At 40.4% G+C, this 17,777-nt stretch overlaps 2 protein-coding genes across 3 annotated transcripts in view; one reads left to right on the forward strand and one right to left on the reverse strand.

Moving 5' to 3' along the window:
- Positions 1-2,505: 2,505 nt before the first annotated feature.
- Positions 2,506-17,693, forward strand: hemk2 (HemK methyltransferase 2, ETF1 glutamine and histone H4 lysine). 2 transcript variants are annotated; one of them, XM_061985215.1, is made up of 7 exons: positions 2,506-2,817; positions 9,234-9,320; positions 9,387-9,477; positions 9,556-9,639; positions 9,709-9,850; positions 15,693-15,823; positions 17,554-17,693. In XM_061985215.1, exons 1-6 carry the CDS (start codon positions 2,633-2,635, stop codon positions 15,806-15,808), a joined length of 705 nt encoding a protein of 234 aa, XP_061841199.1. In that variant the 5' UTR covers positions 2,506-2,632; the 3' UTR covers positions 15,809-15,823; positions 17,554-17,693. The 2 variants fall into 2 exon arrangements, with proteins under 2 accessions (XP_061841199.1, XP_061841197.1); XM_061985213.1 differs by lacking the exon at positions 17,554-17,693 and adding an exon at positions 15,902-15,925.
- gart (phosphoribosylglycinamide formyltransferase) overlaps positions 17,239-17,777 on the reverse strand; it is a 29,246-nt gene continuing 28,707 nt past the window's right edge. Inside the window, exon 21 of the mRNA XM_061985212.1 lies at positions 17,239-17,726. Coding sequence (XP_061841196.1) covers positions 17,538-17,726 — 189 coding nt within the window. The 3' untranslated portion in view covers positions 17,239-17,537. The remainder of the gene's footprint in view (positions 17,727-17,777) is intronic.

The following is a 17,777-nucleotide window of genomic DNA, read 5'->3' on the forward strand; positions in this document are numbered from 1 at the left end:
GGTCACCTACCTAGGTTCCATTCTAGAGGCTAATCTTTCCTGTGATAAAATGGCAACCAAGGTAATCAAAAAGGTCAACCAACGAACGAGATTTCTCTACAGAATCTCCTCTCTGGTCAATAAAAGCCCCTTGAAGATTCTAGCGGGAACTCTCATTCAACCCTTTTTCGATTACGCATGCACCTCCTGGTACCCCAGCACCTCCAAAACCCTCAAATCTAGTCTCCAAACATCCCAGAACAAGCTAGTCAGAATACTTCTAGACCTCCACCCCAGATCACACCTCACTCCTACCCACTTCTCCAAAGTGGGCTGGTTCAGGGTGGAGGACAGAGTAAAACAACTTGCACTGAGCCTAGTCTATAAAATCCGCTACACCTCCCTGATACCGAAGTACATGTCAAACTACTTCCTTAACGTAAATGACCGCCATAAGCACAACACCAGGGGGAGCTCCACAAACCACGTTAAACCCAGATTCCGATCTAACAAAGGTCTTAACTCAGTCTCCTTCTATGCCACATCAATATGGAATGCACTCCCAACAGGTGTAAAAGAATGTGCATCTCTATCATCCTTCAAAACCGCACTAAAAGAACACCTCCAGTCAACCTCAACCCTTGACTAACACCCTCCCCCTTCCACAACCCACCTCCCCGGATTGTAAATAATCAAATGTAAATAATCAAATGTATATACTTGTTCTTATGCTTTCTGAACTCACTATGTTCACTGCTCGCTGTACATATCCTACCAAGTCAGACCTACACTGTTCCAATGTCCATTTTATTTTTCACTAAAGAAGGGTTCGGTGAATGCGCATATGAAACTGGTGGGGTTCGGTACCTCCAACAAGGTAAAGAACCACTGAACTAAACCCTCCTCATCTCACCCCCCGGATTGTAAATATTGTACATAATGTAAATAATTCAATGTGTATATACTCTGATGATTAATTTGTGGGATGACTGTATTATGCTGATAGTATATATTTGTACCATGAATTGATTTACGTGGACCCCGACTTATACAAGTTGAAAAACTTATTCGGGTGTTACCATTTAGTGGTCAATTGTACGGAATATGTGCTGTACTGTGCAATCTACTAATAAAAGTTTCAATCAATCAATCAATCAAAAACCCTCTGCAATGACACTTATAGCTTCACCATTAACTTTTTCAACAGCAATAACGACAAACACCAGATTGGTGTATTTTAATGGGGTTAAAACGCCAAAATACAACCTTGTTCAGAGGCCACCACAGTGTATATGTTTTTGGATTTTTTGTTGTTTTACTTTTGTGGCTGTGTGTAGAAGTGGCTGGTTGCATCAGCTCTGCTCTTTTAATGTCTTTCATGTCCTTTGTGTTCTTTGATGTTTCCCTCTTACACACATGCTTATGTGTGCTATGGCTATGTTTTTTTCCCTTGGCCTCAGTCTGTACTCCGTCTCCAGGGGCCCAGGCTTAGACTGATTTTTATTTTATTTTTCGTCTCACCTTTTTTGTAAGGGGCACTGGAAGTTGGTAGACCCGTCAACGATCCCGTTCTGTCTCCCTGTAATGTTTGTCTGCTCTTGAATGGGATTGTGCTGAAAATCTTAATTTCCCCTTTGGGGGATTATTAAAGTATTTATGTTTCTGATTCTGATTGTTCAATTAAAAAATTTTGTGTAACCTATGTTTATGGACTTACCTGATGTTCAGTTCCTGTTATAAGCTGCCATACAGTATATGCCTTGAGCTCTTATTTTGAAGGCAAAAAGAGCGGAAGTGGTGAGACACGTTGTGGTGGAGTGAAGTTTTGGGAAGAACGGAATAAAGTGGTCCTCGTGTAAAACTGGAGCCTCCGTGTTTGTTATTTTTATAGTTTTATACAGCATAGGCGACAGATATAAACCTTCAGTTACATTTGTCTCGAATGTAATTCTCTGAAATGTCCACGAGATGGCAGCAGCAACCATGAATTTACCATGAATTGATTAACGTGGACCCCGAAAAACTTATTCGGGTGTTACCATTTAGTGGTCAATCGTACGGAATATGTACTGTACTGTGCATTCTACCAATAAAAGTTTAAACCAATCAATCAAACATCTTCTAATGCAGACATGCACAAGACCCCTCACGAAATGGTCGGATAACACGTCGACCTGTCCGCCACAGTACGGCAGTCAAGACTCCAGCAACAGTTCGTCGTATAACCTACGTAAATGCGATGTTTCTTTTTTAGTTTTTGACAATGACACGTACTGCTCCAGAAATAGGTCATACGGCAGTGTCACAATTTGATCAGAAACTATAAATCTACAATTCTGGACAGCAACGTTCATGAAACACATCGCTGTCACAGTGACTTCAACTGGTTGACAAGGCGGTTTTGACTCCCCTAAGATGGCGGCCGAGCTGACGTATAAACCAGTGGGCGGACAAAGAGGAAGTGACGAATTTAAACAAAAAAGAAGAAGGGTAAGTGACGTAGTGACGTACAGACGTAAACTAGGAAGTGAACAGCGGGCGCGTTGACTCCGCCGTTGCGTTTTATTTAAAAAAAAAAACGATATTTACATAAAATACTAACTTATTAGATACTTGTGGAATGTAGTTTAGTGTTTCCGCCACAAACATTTACATGAATTACGCGATAGAGAGAAAGGCTAAGTTTAGCTCCGATGCTAGCATGTCGGCGAGCTACCCCACGCCGCTGTACGCTCACGCCGCGCGGGGAGACTTCCGTGATGTCTACGAGCCGTCGGAGGATTCGTTCTTGCTCATTGACTCGCTGGAGAAAGATGCGGAAAAGCTCCAGCGGATGAGGTGAGTCCTGCCTGCTCCACCCCGGCGTGTGTGTGTGTGTGTGTGTGTGTGTGTGTGTGTGTGTGTGTGTGTGTGTGTGTGTGTGTGTGTGTGTGTGTGTGTGTGTGTGTGTGTGTGTGTGTGTGTGTGTGTGTGTGTGTGTGTGTGTGTGTGTGTGTGTGTGTGTGTGTGTGTGTGTGTGTGTGTGTGTGTGTGTGTGTGTGTGTGTGTGTGTGTGTGTGTGTGTGTGTGTGTGTGTGTGTGTGTGTGTGTGTGTGTGTGCGCGTGTGTGTGCGTGCGTGCGTGCGTGCGTGCGTGCGTGCGTGCGTGCGTGCGTGCGTGCGTGCGTGCGTGCGTGCGTGCGTGCGTGCGTGCGTGCGTGCGTGCGTGCGTGCGTGCGTGCGTGCGTGCGTGCGTGCGTGCGTGCGTGCGTGCGTGCGTGCGTGCGTGCGTGCGTGCGTGCGTGCGTGCGTGCGTGCGTGCGTGCGTGCGTGCGTGCGTGTGTGCTGCAAAAAGTCAGTGTTCAAAAACAAATACAAAAATGAGGGGTATTTTATTTGAACTAAGCAAAATTATCTGCCAATAGAACAAGAAAATTCGGCTTGTCAAGACTTTCCAAAACAAGTAAAATTAAAGCTGCAAGCAGCGTTGGTCGGGCCCGCGTATTTGGCAGGTGCTAGTCCTAAGTGTCCCAATACTTTTGTCTACTTTTAGTCTGAAGTGTCCCAAGACTTTTGTCTAGTGTACCTACCTTGTCTGCATTGTGTGGGCACGTTGGTGCTTCCTGCTTTTGAGCAGCCATCTTAAAAAAACAGCAGCGTAGCGGTTCTTTGAAGGCTCATAAAATCAAAACCGGAGCAGTTATAAAAAAAGCGCTTCTGTTGTTGTAATCACAAGGGTTCAATCTCTCTCCTGTGTTAGTTTGAAGGCGAAACGACAAACGCGCTCAGAGGAGTTCGTTTTTGAAGGAAGGTGACCGTTTTTTAAAAAAAAAAATGTTTTGAAGGGGGAATAGCAAACTTCCTGTTAATTTTTGCTGGGGGTTGTCAATTTATGAAATGTAGGTCTAAGTGAGACCTACATAGAGGTTTTTGTTTCATGTCTCTCCGACCTTCCCAGTGGGAGTTACAGGCAGTTTTGTAAGTTTTTTCATCCGAGGAGCAGTTTTTTGTCCGTTTTATTCAAAAATTGCTGTAGAGCGCAATTTTTAAATTTGGGGTTAGGTTTCTTTATTAGATAGCAATTTTTGCAAGTCCTGATGTGTGCGTGTAGTTCGGTGAGTTTTGAAGCATGTTAAGAGGGTCAAATTGCAGCTCAAAGAGGCAAAAGTGACTGTTTTTAGTACTTTTTTGTCTTGAAGGGGGAATTGCCAACTTCCTGTTGATTTTTGCCCGAGGATATACAATTATGAAAACTAGGTCTAAGTCAAACCTACATACAGGTTTTTGTTTCATGTCTCTCCGATCTTCCTAGTGGGAGATATAGGCAGTCTAGTTTTTTTTTTCCTAGGGGGCGCTAGAGCGCAATTTTGAGTTGTGGGGTTCGGTTTTTTTTTTAAAAAGGTAATTTTCGCAGGTCCTGATGTGTGGGTCAAATATGGTGAGTTTTGAAGCATGTTAAGTGGGTCAAATTACAGTTTGTTGTGGCGGCGGAAGAATAAAGAATAATAAAACGAACGAATAACAATAGGTCCTTATGTCCCATTGCATAAGGACTCCCTGCGGGAGTCCTTATGCAATGGGCCATTGCGGGCCCTAATTAGCTAACCTCAATGAACCCAAAAATACCTTAAAATAAATATATTCTCACTAATAACAAAGTGCACTTTTCTTGGTAGAAAAACAAATGAGGCCTTTTTGCTCAATATGTTGAAAAATATTCTTAAATTAAGTAAATGCTAGTGCCATTATCTTGACATAATGACATGCACTCGGCATTACATTTCTTGAAACCAGCAAACTTACACTAAAAACGTGTTTATTTTTCATAATGGAAAGGCAACGCTCAGGCAAATCATATTGTCTATAAATGCATTTTCCCATCGATAACATGACATCATCACGCCAAGTGCGTGCTCTTTCAGTCAATTAGTGAGCAAGGAATATATATATATATATATATATATGTATGTGTGGGGAAAAAAATCACAAGACTATTTCATCTCTACAGGCCTGTTTCATGAGGGGGGTACCCTCAATCGTCAGGAGATTTTAATGGGAGCATTCGCATACCATGGTTTATATAGGGCACAGAGTGGGTGGGTACAGGCTGGCCTAGGGGCGTGGTGATTGGCTCATGTGTTACCTAGGAGATGTTTCCGTCTATGGCGGCATGTTGTTACAATTTCGCTGCGCTTGTTGAGGGATGACAGGTCTGGACGGTAGATGATAAACAGTTTCTCTTTCAAGCATAGGTTGCATCTTTTATTACCACTATTGTAAGGTGTGCTGGATGCAAGAATTTGCCATGTTATTGAATATTCAACATTATTGTCTTTGAGGTCCCAAATGTGTTTGCTGAGTTCTGTGGTATTTCGCAGGTTTTTGTTCCTGAAAGAAGCCTTGTGGTTGTTCCATCTGGTTTTGAATTCACCCTCGGTTAATCCTACATATGTGTCGGATGTGTTAATGTCCTTGCGTATTACCTTAGATTGGTAGACAACTGATGTTTGTAAGCACCCCCCGTTGAGTGGGCAATCAGGTTTCTTTCGACAGTTACATGCTTTGTTGGTTTTGGAGTCGTTCTGACTGGGGGTCGACGGCTCATTTGCAATTGTTTTGTTGTGGTTTGAGATGATTTGTCGTATATTGTTCATGCAGCTGTAGCTCAATTTGATGTTGTTCTTGTTGAATACTTTTCTTAGGTTGTTGTCTTTGGGAAAGTGTTTGTCAATCAGATTGAGGAATTTGTGTCCAATGTTCGTTGAGACGTTTTTGCTGTATGGGGGGTTGTACCAGATGATGCCGTTTCGTTTTCTGTTCTTTTTTGGCTGGTTTCCTGGCGTGGGTTCATAGGTGAGGGTGAAATTGTATCCGCTTTCATCAAGGGCTTTTTGGTACGGGGGGGTTGCTTGGTCAAATTCAGCTTTGCTAGATGACAGCATCGATAGCCTTTTATTGATTCCGGTAGGTATTCTTTTCGTGGTGGTGGGTGGATGGTTGCTGTCATGGTGCACGTATTGGAGTGTTGTGTTGGGTTTCGTGAATGGTTGGTAGCTGTTATTTCTCAGGTTGAAAGTGACGTCAAGGAAGTTGACGGTTTGCTTGTTGGCTTCAATCGTGATCCGTAGGCCGTTCTCTTTGAAAATTTGGCATATGCGCTTCTTGGTATTCTCGCTGCTCCTTGGCGAGGCGCGACACACTGCCAGTCCGTCATCACGGTAAATACCAAGGTTCAGATTGAGGCTAGCGAGCTGGGAGAGGAGGAAACTCCTTATTAAGACATATATATATATATATATATATATATATGTATATGTGTGTATATATATATTAGGGCTGCAACTAACGATTAATTTGATAATCGATTCATCTGCAAATTATTACTTCGATTAATCGATTAATATTCGGATAAAAAAGACAAACTAAATTTCTATCCTTTCCAGTATTTTATTGAAAAAAAACAGCATACTGGCACCATACTTATTTTGATTATTGTGTCTCAGCTTTTTGTACATGTTGCAGTTTATAAATAAAGGTTTATAAAAATTAAATAAAAAAAAATAAAAATTGCCTCTGCGCATGCGCATAGCATAGATCCAACGAATCGATAACTAAATTAATCGCCAACTATTTTTATAATCGATTTTAATCAATTTAATCGATTAGTTGTTGCAGCCCTAATGTGTATATATATATATATATATATATGAATATTAAAAAAAAATATATATATATATATATATATTTTTTTTTTTTATTTTATTTTTTTTAATATATTTAAAAAATATATATATTTACAGCCTGGCCCCCAGTAAATTTTTTTTTAATTGTAATTTTGAAGAATTTATCTCAATGTGCATGAACTATTTTTGTTCAAAATTGTTTGAAATGTCACATGTGAAATGTTTAAATATTAACTGTCAGTTTACTGTACTGTGCCAACTTTACTACTATATGAGTACGTATTTTCTATTGTTTCATTGAAAATAGAACAGCAAAGTCCATTTGGCTGTCATCTGTTTTAATTATGAGACAAAATTGTGTCAAAGTCATGATTTTTTTATTTCATGCTTGAAATAAGAAATTATTTCTTTAAAAAAGTAGTTTTATACTTGTGAGTGTTGATGACACAGCTTTGCAACAGCTGATATTCTAGTTTCAAGCATGTTTTACTCAATATAGGTCATAAAATCTCAGCAACAAGCTGTAATATCTCACTGAGATCATTTAGGACTAAAACCATTAAAACACTCTAACATAAAATCTGCTTCGTGAGAAGAATTATCTTATCAGACAAACAGCTAAAATGATGTACAAAGCAAACTATAACCTGCTACCAAAGAATGTACAACAATTCTTCTCAACTAAAGAGGAGAAATATAACCTTAGAGGAAAAAATAATTTAAAACATTTATATGCACGTACAACACTTAGAACTTTTAGCATATCAGTATGTGGAATTGAATTATGGAATGGATTAAGTAAAGAAGTTAAAAATTGTACTTATATGCGACTTGTCCAGGGTGCACCCCGCCTTCCGCCTGATTGTAGCTGAGATAGGCTCCAGCGCCCCCTGTGCCCCCGAAAGGAATAAGCGGTAGAAAATGGATGGATGGATGGATGGATGATCCAGTTGTTCAAAATAATAGCGCTTACAAAGTACAAAGAAGAAGAATTATGTGAAATACTTCCAACCTTATGTTTGATAAGAAATTATCGAGTTTGAGCCCATTATCGAACCGATTCCTTATCGATTCTCTTATTGATTCCAGATAGGTTGTTGTATATGGAAAAAAAACACAATATTTGGTTTAACAAAAGCTCACTTTTATTTTATAAGAAAAAAATCAAATTAAATAAATATTGACTCTTACCCTCCAAAAAAAAATAAAAAAAAAATATTGACTGTTAAGTGGGATTTTTCAGAAAAACAAATATATACAGTAACACAAAAACAACCTGTCTCTGTGATCACTATAGGTGTATAAATAATAATATAGTGTTAAATAAAATCAGTCCCTTGGGCACAAAACTGAAAATAATACAGCTCTCCAAAAAGTGCACTTCTGCTGCTATTGGAACATACTAACTACACACACTATGACACTAAGAACACCACAGTCATCAATCAACAATTCTTCCCCCCTTACATGAGAGCGAAGCCTGGCAATAATTGCATATTGCCTGTTCTGCCCTCACTATACGTGTTGAGGTTATACAGCTTGGCAGACAGCTAACAAACAATCCAAGACGTCTAATAAAGTTCCAAAGCAGATTAATCCATTTAGGCTCTTTGTTGTTGTTGATCTTGCTTTGTCTTTTCCTATCTTTACTTTTGTCTTGCACTGGACTGTATTTTTTTAAACTGAAATACACACAATGACAAATGTATAAGCTGTGTGATTCAATTAACATACTGAAATGTAATACACAATATGTCAATATTAGCTTCACACAAATAAATAAATAATAAATATACAGTACTATCATCAAACAAATACTTCCGAGTGTTGAAACTATTTCGATGGTGGAAATACACGACTGGCAGCCATTTTAAGTCCTCAAAACATCCATTGAAACAGTGCACAAAAATCGTTTTTCAATAGACATCTTACTATCAAACTGAAACACTTTCCACCTTAATATTGAGTTATATAAAAAAGTTAAACAGTTCACTTACAGACTTATCTTTTCCAAGGCTTGTAAGAGCTAACACTACTTGTCTACTTCTCAATTGTCTCAACCCGGAAGTGCCCAGACTAATGACGTAGTATTTTCATATCGCCACAAGGTGTCAGTAAGAGTCTACAATCAAATGGGCATAACATTGCGTCTCACAGGGCATTTCTTGTGGGAAGGGATTCGAATAAAGAACCAACTCTTTTTCTTTACTATAGTGGTCTCGATAACGGGCACCGGTTCTCAAAAAAGGGATTCGAGTCCGAGGACTCGGTTCTTTTCTTATCGAACAACCGAGAAAAACGGTTTCGAGCATCATCCCTATACAGAGGTGATATTCTCACAAGCTTGAGTTCTTGTGGGACATGAATGAAATAAGTTTATTTCGGTCATACAATACCATCAACCATTTTGTGTGATCAGTTTAACAGTGCAGATTATACGTATTTAACAAGCATACACATTTACACACAAAAAGAAAAATAATGACCGAAAAAGGAATAGGCTGAAGCCAAAGCTTATATATAGGCAAATATAAGTTTTGGCTTTAGCCTATTCCTTTTTGGGATGGTGATATTGACCTGCTGCTGTCTGCAGGCCGTGCGTCTGCGTGGAGGTCGGCAGCGGCTCCGGCGTGGTGTCTGCGTTTCTTGCATCCGTGTTAGGACCCTCATCTGTCTATTTGTAAGTGTACTACCATCTTCTTTCTCTTCTTCTTCCATGTTACAATTTTGTCAAATGTTGTTGTAGTTGCACTGATGTGAATGGCACAGCGGCGCAGTGCAGCGCCAAGACCGCATCGTGCAACAACGTGTGCCTGCAGCCGGTCATCACAGACCTGGTCAGATCCAGCATCAAAGTTTTTATTCCCATCTTGAGGACTTTTTAATGCTCACTTAATATTTGCTCTCTGGTCCAGGTGGAGTGTTTCCTGCCCCGGTTAAGTGGACAAGTGGACGTGCTGCTCTTCAATCCCCCTTATGTGGTGACGTCATCCAGTGAGGTTGCTTTAACTCTCTGATGAAAAGCTCTAAAATGTGAGAAGTCGGTGACATGTTTTGGTCTTGTCAAGGAGGGCAGCACAGGTATAGAAGCCGCCTGGGCAGGTGGGAGGCGAGGCCGTGAGGTCATCGACAGGTTTCTACCAGTCGTGTCCCAGATGCTGTCCAGTCAAGGACTCTTCTACTTGGTCACCATAGCAGAAAATGATCCAGGTGGGTTCAGGTTGGATGTTGTCTCTTTAGGGTCATGGGGGAGCAATCAATCTGATTCAGACAAGTCACAGCTATAGACAATTAACTTAAAGGGACCCAAATTTCATTAAGATGTTCTATTTACCGTATTTTTCGAAGTATAAGTCGTACCAGCCGAAAATGCATAGTAAAGAAGGAAAAAAACATATATGTCGCACTGAGTATAAGTCGCATTTTTGGGGGAAATGTATTTGATAAAACCCAACACCAAGAATAGACATTTGAAAGGCAATTTAAAATAAAGAATAGTGAACAACAGGCTGAATAAGTGTACGTTATATGAGGCATAAATAACCAACTGAGAACGTGCTTGGTATGTTAACGTAACATATTATGGTAAGAGTCATTCAAATAACTATAACATATAGAACAGTGGTTCTTAACCTGGGTTCGATCGAATCCTAGGGGTTCGGTGAGTCGGGCTCGGGTTCGGCGGAGGTCAAGACACACCCGACTCATCACGTAAATAAAAACTTCTCCCTATCGCCGTATTACGGATACGGCAACAGCAGAAGTCAGACTGATTTGCGGGTGTGTAATTTGTTGTGAGTTTATGCACTGTGTTGGTTTTGTTGTTTGAACAAGGTGATGTTCATGCACGGTTCATTTTGTGCACCAGTAATAAAACATGGTAACACTTTAGTATGGGGAACATATTCACCATTAATTAGTTGCTTATTAACATGCAAATTAGTAACATATTGGGTCTTAACTAGTCATTATAAAGTACTTATTAATGCCTTATTCGGCATGGCATTAATGCCTTATTCGGCATGGCCTTATAACCCTCTAACAGCGTGCCAGCCCAACATTTGTTATATAATATACATATTTTGCTTGCACACGTACGTGACAGCAAGGCATACTTGGTCAACAGCCACACAGGTTACACTGACGGTGACCATATAAAACAACTTTAACACTCTTACTAATAATGCGCCACACTTTGAACCAAAACCAAACAAGAATGACAAACACATTTCGGGAGAACATCTGCACCTTAACACAACATAAACACAACAGAACAAACACCCAGAATCCCATGCAGCCCTGACTCTTCCGGGCAACATTATACACCCCTGCTAACCCCCCCCCCCCCCCGTCTCTGTTCATCGGTTGAGGTGGGCGGGGTTTGGTAGCGGGGGTGTATAATGTATCCCGGAAGAGTTAGGGCTGCATGGGATTCTGGGTATTTGTCCTGTTGTGTTACGGTGCAGATGTTCTCCCGAAATGTGTTTGTCATTCTTGTTTGGTGTGGGTTCACAGTGTGGCGCATTATTAGTAAGAGTGTTAAAGTTTTTTATATACCGCCACCGTCAGTGTAACCTGTGTGGCTCTTGACCAAGTATGCCTTGCTGTCACCTACGTAAGCAAGCGAAAGCCACATTCAACATGTGGCTGATCAGGCACGCTGGTTGTAGTGGGTGCTATATGCTGTACCATCACGGCATGCATGACGCTGACAAGCGCTAATCATTTAAAACCCGCGTGCCGCACCAGCTTAAAAATTCCATAAAAAGGTGTGGACAGCGTGTCTGAGACCCCTGGTTTATACATAGCACAAAGCAAAAAAAAAACCTTAGTATGCAGTGTTATTTCATTTAAAATTTCAAAAAATTTTGCGGCTCCCATTGTTTTGTATAATTTTTGAAACTGGTCAAAATGGCTCTTTGACTGGTAAAGGTTGCCGACCCCTGCCCTAGTGTCCAAAAATCTCTAAATTAAGTCTTTGTTACTTAGAATATGTTCCCCATACTAGAGTGTTACCAAAAACATATAACTTTGTCTTGAATTTGAAAAAAACATTTTATTTTTCACTAAAGAAGGGTTCGGTGAATGCGCATATGAAACTGGTTAAGACAACAAGGTTAAGAACCACTGATATAGAACATGCTATACGTTTACCAATCTGTCACTCCTAATCACTAAATCCCATGAAATCTTATACGTCTAGTCTCTTACGTGAATGAGCTAAATAATATTATTTGATATTTTACGGTAGTGTGTTAATTTCACACATAAGTCGCTCCTGAGTATAAGTCGCACCCTCGGCCAAACTATGGAAAAAAACTTTGACTTATAGTCTGAAAAATGCGGTATGTTTCTTTTTGTCACTAAAGATGAATATTGGAATCATTAGTTTTGGTGTCATCTGTAGATAATTAACTATTTAACACGCCCCTTTTCCATTTCCACTGCACCTTCTTGGTGTGACGTCTAGAGATGGGATTTGTGACTCATTGAAAGGAGCCGTTCCTTTAAAAGACTGGCTTGTTATTAGTCTTTTTTTTAATTGTCTGCTGTAACTGTTTTACATTTTTTCATATTTAAAAAAATATTTTGTCCAGAGAAAAAGTAAGGTCTTTAAGTATTTATTTGAATACTCAAATAACTTGAGATTCCAAATAAGGGCTTCTTGCTGAGAGAGAGAGAGAGATTCAAATCTGTTATGCCTTCAAAAAAGAGAGCAGAGAATGGGCGAAATGAAGGAGGAATGAGCAAAACACATCCTATCTAATTTGTGCTACTAGCAAAAACAGGAGTGTTTCCAATAAACATTGGACAAGGCGGTTATTAACATCAATCATAGAAGAAACCTATTTGGAGAGTAACATTTGACTAAAAACATAATTTAGTGATCAACCGACATCACAGCGGTCTTTGTCCTATTCACAGAAGTTGGGGTTTGGTGACATCCCGAAAGGCTGTAAAAATGGCCATAAAAGTCTCTTATCTTAGGACAGAAAACAGACCAATGTAGTGAAGACAAAGCCAAACTCTTAGACTGAAATTGTGGTTTTAGACACGATATTACTGAAATATTAATTTTGCCATTACATAACCGCAACAAAAACATTATAATTTTTTTTTAATTTTCTGCCTTACAAACCAGGCCAAAGCCAAGTCTTTGTCATCTGTCATATCAACAGCAGTCGCTCACTCTCTCACCAGCACCAACACACACACACACACACACACACACACACACACACACACGCACACACACTTAGCCACTGATGCGTTTATGGCCACACAAAAAGTCAGACAACTCCAACACCACACAAAGTGTAAATGCCAGGTCGTTACACTATGACTCCCCAATCAGTTTTGTGCCTATTCTACGGTCATTTGTTAGGAATGTTAATTTATGGATATTATTCATGTAATGTTACTAGAAAACAGAAAGGCTCATAAAAATACATATTTTACGCACAGAAAGTTACAGAATCCTTACAAACTTACAAACCAGGCCAATTTTATGCCATGCTTACATCTCATTGTGCAACAGGTGAATGTTTTAAGGGGAACTAAATGTTAAGTTAAAGTACCAATGATGGTCACACACACACTAGGTGTGGTGAAATGTGTCCTCTGCATTTGATCCACCCCCTGGGAGGTGAGGGGAGCAGTGGGCAGCAGCAGTGGCTGCGCCCGGGAATCATTTTTGGTGATTTAACCCCCAATTCCAACCCTTGATGCTGAGTGCCAAGCAGGGAGGTAATGGGTCCCATTTTTATAGTCTTTGGTATGACTAGGCCGGAGTTTGAACTCACAACCTATCGATCTCAGGGCGGACACTCTAACCACTAGGCAAGATCTCTGAAAGGGGTACAAATACTTTCCAAAATTGGACCTCCGCCCAATACATGAAAAACAAGAAAATAATGTCATGAAAATGTCTGCTGTCATTTGAATAATGGTATAAGACAATTAACTTGTCGGGTTTGGGACAGGTGTGCTGGTATGGCCACAGTGTGCTCCTTTGAATGCTCAAGGAGTTTTTGGGTTTGCTCAGACACATGAAAAATTAGAGGGAATGTTGCTGGTAGCCTACATAAGACAATATGTGGATCGGAATAATTAACATTTACACAAATATTACTGTATTGGTGAGAATTATTCTGAAATATTGGCAATAATTTTAAGTAAATATTTCTTAAGGTAGTCCCGTATCCCCATTTTTTGACATTGGTATCACTGTTTTCCATGTTCTCTAAAGAACTTTGTAGCAATTTAATGATCAATATAAAAATACACAAAACAAATAAGAATACAATGTATAGAAAAGTGTAAATAACATTTGAATAAAATCAGGACATAATAAAAATGTTAATACAAAATTGTTCCACCCTACCTTGTGTGTGTGTACGTTTGACCTACATCAGAACAAGGAACCATTAAAGTGAATCCAAATAAAAATCTAAGATAAAAATAAACAAAATTACTTAAAAATATACATTTTAAAAAGTAAAATGTTGTTAGTGTAGTTTCCAGTCGGTGTACATTGTATCTACATGAGCATTAAAAACTGCTCCCAAACACGAATTGGTTCCCTTGAAAAAAAACGTTTGTTCGTGTACGTTACATCTCTTGTGTAGTCAACTAGAGCCCATTTCCTCGCATAGCCGCATAGACCGTGTGAATAAAAGAATATACATCTATTATTTGGCGTGGCGCAGTGGGAGAGTGGCCGTGCGCGACCCGAGGGTCCCTGGTTCAATCCCCACCTAGTACCAACCTCGTCATGTCCGTTGTGTCCTGAGCAAGACACTTCACCCTTGCTCCTGATGGGTGCTGGTTAGCGCCTTGCATGGCAGCTCCCTCCATCAGTGTGTGAATGTGTGTGTGAATGGGTAAATGTGGTGTGTGTGAATGGGTAAATGTGGAAGTAGTGTCAAAGCGCTTTGAGTACCTTGAAGGTAGAAAAGCGCTATACAAGTACAACCCATTTATTATTTTGATCACTTAATTGCATGATTGTGTCGCCCTGGTCCATTATACTTCAAAACTGATATGTTTGACATTACGAGCCAAAGAGAAATCCAAAATAATCGCCATTTCCTATTCTATAGACACCATAGCCTGTGTTTCCTCATGCTCTTTCAGCATTTCCTCAATGATATTGAAGAACACATCAGTAGAAGAGGACACAAAATACAATACTAGTTACCTTCTTTTCCACTCTTTTTTTTTCTCCCGTTTTTCTCGAGGGTGCTCCTGATTTTCAAGATCGCATTTAGCTTCTCTTTAAAAATGTTCCATCCAAACTCAAACCAAAACCTTTCTTCTTCGAAGTCTGATCCATTAAAAGTAATAAATAATAGCTGCAATTACACTCTTGCTTGGTCTGTCCCATTTTGATAGGAGAGGTTCATACTTTCCCTGTATTGCCATCATTTGGAAATGTATGCAGGTTGACACCTTCTTTAGTTGTATTGCTACAACCGGCAACAATCTGGCAGACATCCATCCATTTTCTACCGCTTATTCCCTTCGGGGACGCGGGGGCCGCTGGAGCCTATCTCAGCTACAATCGGGCGGAAAGCGGTGTACACCCTGGACAAGTCGCCACCTCATCGCAGGGCCAACACAGATAGACAGACAACATTCACACTCACATTCACACACTAGGGCCAATTTAGTGTTGCCAATCAACCTATCCCCAGGTGCATGTCTTTGGAGGTGGGAGGAAGCCGGAGTACCCGGAGGGAACCCACGCAGTCACGGGGAGAACATGCACACTCCACACAGAAAGATCCCGAGGCCGGGATTGAACTCACGACTACTCAGGACCTTCGTATTGTGAGGCAGACGCACTAACCACTCTTCCACCGTGCTGCCCTTTGGCAGACATATTCCTTCAAATTCTACGCAAAACTATCATGATTCAGGATGAAGATGCTACTAAAACACATACTACGCAATTTGCAATTGCCTCCAGTGGAGCAGTGCATCTTAGTGAGGATGGTCGTGTCATCTGGAGGTCATCTAATTTCACATCTCATGTTCCTTCTCATCCTAGAGGAGATCATCCAGTTACTGAGCGGATACGGTCTGCACGGATACCCACACCTGTCAACCAGAGCTGGAAACGAGAGACTCTCAGTCCTGCGCTTCCATAAGCGCCAACAAACCTGAACTTGAAATGCTTTTGTAAGTCTACCCTTTTTAAAGTCTTGTTTTTAAAATATAACAAACTTTGTTTATACCTCCTGTCTAATTCATCATCAGGGAGCACAAACCTGAGGATGAAAAATTGGTGAGTAAAGATACTTGAGATCCTAATAACAAAGAGGTTCAGTTTAATCTTGATTTAAGGGAGGCTGCAAAAATGATCATGCATTCCATCTGCATGGACAAGTTTTGACAGTGGAGTGAAATGGAAATAACACAATCCATGTTGACAAATCATTGACTGTAGGCAAGAAATTGCATTCACACTTGGCTGCACAGAAGAAAAAAAAACTATTTTCCTGCTGAGGATTCACACATACTTTACTGTATATACTAGGGGTGTAACGGTACGTGTGTTTGTATTGAACCGTTTCGGTATGGGGGGTTCGGTTCGGAGGTGTACCGAACAAGTTTCCACACGAACATATAAAGTAGCCGCCTAAGCTAAAGTCTTATTAACATGCTGCTCCGCTTCCTTCTGCTTGTCTGTCAGTCCTCTACACAGCACCCAGCATTGTCCCACCCACACAACCATCTGATTGGTTACAAACAGAGCGGTAACAGCAATCAGCAGTGCGTATTCAGAGCGCATGTAGTCAGTGCTTAGCGTTTAGCAGGTAAGCATCAGGCAGCGGACTCTCCCCAAATTATAACAAACACCTCCCAGTCAACTACTAGTAACATCACTATGAGCCCGTTGACCTTCTAGAAACATAAACTGCAGCTTCAGCTCGCTCGCAGTCCTGGCTTGAGGTGAAGGCTAATTCGCTTTTAGCGTAACGTTAGCTCATTTTGCGGTGTGTGTGTGTGTTACGGACAGCAAAGCCCTGTCTTGTCTGTTATTTCACTTGACCTTTTTCTGTGTTGATTGAGCTGTGTTGAAGCAGCAAAAAAGGACATTATGTTAAATGAAGAGTTTCTGTCACTGATAGTTGATATAATAATGTAACTGCATCATTAAGCCTACATGAACTCCATGGTGTTCAGGGATGAATAGTCTCTCCTATTGCTATTGTACCATTTTTTCAGCTATAGTTACATTAATCATTAGTAATGGAGCAGCCTAGTTCTGAATGGCAGGGTTCCTGCTATCAAATGTTGATAAAAAATATAACATTTACATAATAAATCAACTACAGGCTTCCCAAATGCTGTAATAAATTAAGCATGATGAGTTGACTTGAAACTGTTTTATATGTAGAAGAAAAGTTTTGTGATTTTATTTAATCTGAGCAACAACTTGAGGCAGTTTAATGTTGATTAACGTGGGCAGAATTATTATAGTGTTCCCAATGTTAAAAGGATAAAGCCATTATTTACAAATTTGGTAAATAAATAAACCAAAAAATTTATATTTTGTTGTTTTCTGACTGTACCGAAAATTAACCAAACCGAGGTATGTACCGAACCAAAATATTTGTGTACCGTTACACCCCTAGTACCGGTATATAGGCTTATACAGTATATGTGCATACACTACAAGTAAACCATTTAGAAAGAATAGCATTTTTTGTTCTGTGCAGCTCTAATTCACACAAGTACATTTAAACACAAACATTTGGAGTAGATAAAGAAATGTTGTTTACTGTGCATAATATGTATTCATCCAGGAAAAATGTAACATGCATGCACATTAGGAATGTTTTGTAACAGTGTCACACTACACATTACTCAGCTGTAGTCATGCAAAGTACTAATGTGACCTCCAGATGACACGTCCATCCTCACTGAGATGGACAGCTCCGCTGGAGACCAGCTCCATCGCCGCAGGGAAGGCCCTGTGCTCGGCCTCTTTGATTCGGGCCGACAGACTTTCTTCAGTGTCGCCGCTCACCACCGGCACCGCCTCCTGCACGATGATGGCCCCTGCGTCCACCTCCTCCTGATAGACGGAACAAGCCCATTCAGCTGGGTTACGTGCGCGTGTAGGTGA

The sequence above is a fragment of the Nerophis lumbriciformis genome, linkage group LG23, assembly GCF_033978685.3.
Source record: "Nerophis lumbriciformis linkage group LG23, RoL_Nlum_v2.1, whole genome shotgun sequence".
NCBI lineage: Eukaryota > Metazoa > Chordata > Actinopteri > Syngnathiformes > Syngnathidae > Nerophis > Nerophis lumbriciformis.

Coding starts and splice junctions, on each gene's coding strand:
- hemk2 (XM_061985215.1), top strand. CDS start 2,633: ATGAATTACGCGATAGAGAGAAAGGCTAAGTTTAGCTCCGATGCTAGC. Junction 9,321..9,386: donor GGACCCTCATCTGTCTATTT/GTAAGTGTACTA, acceptor ATGTTGTTGTAG/TTGCACTGATGTGAATGGCA. Junction 9,640..9,708: donor TGGTGACGTCATCCAGTGAG/GTTGCTTTAACT, acceptor GGTCTTGTCAAG/GAGGGCAGCACAGGTATAGA.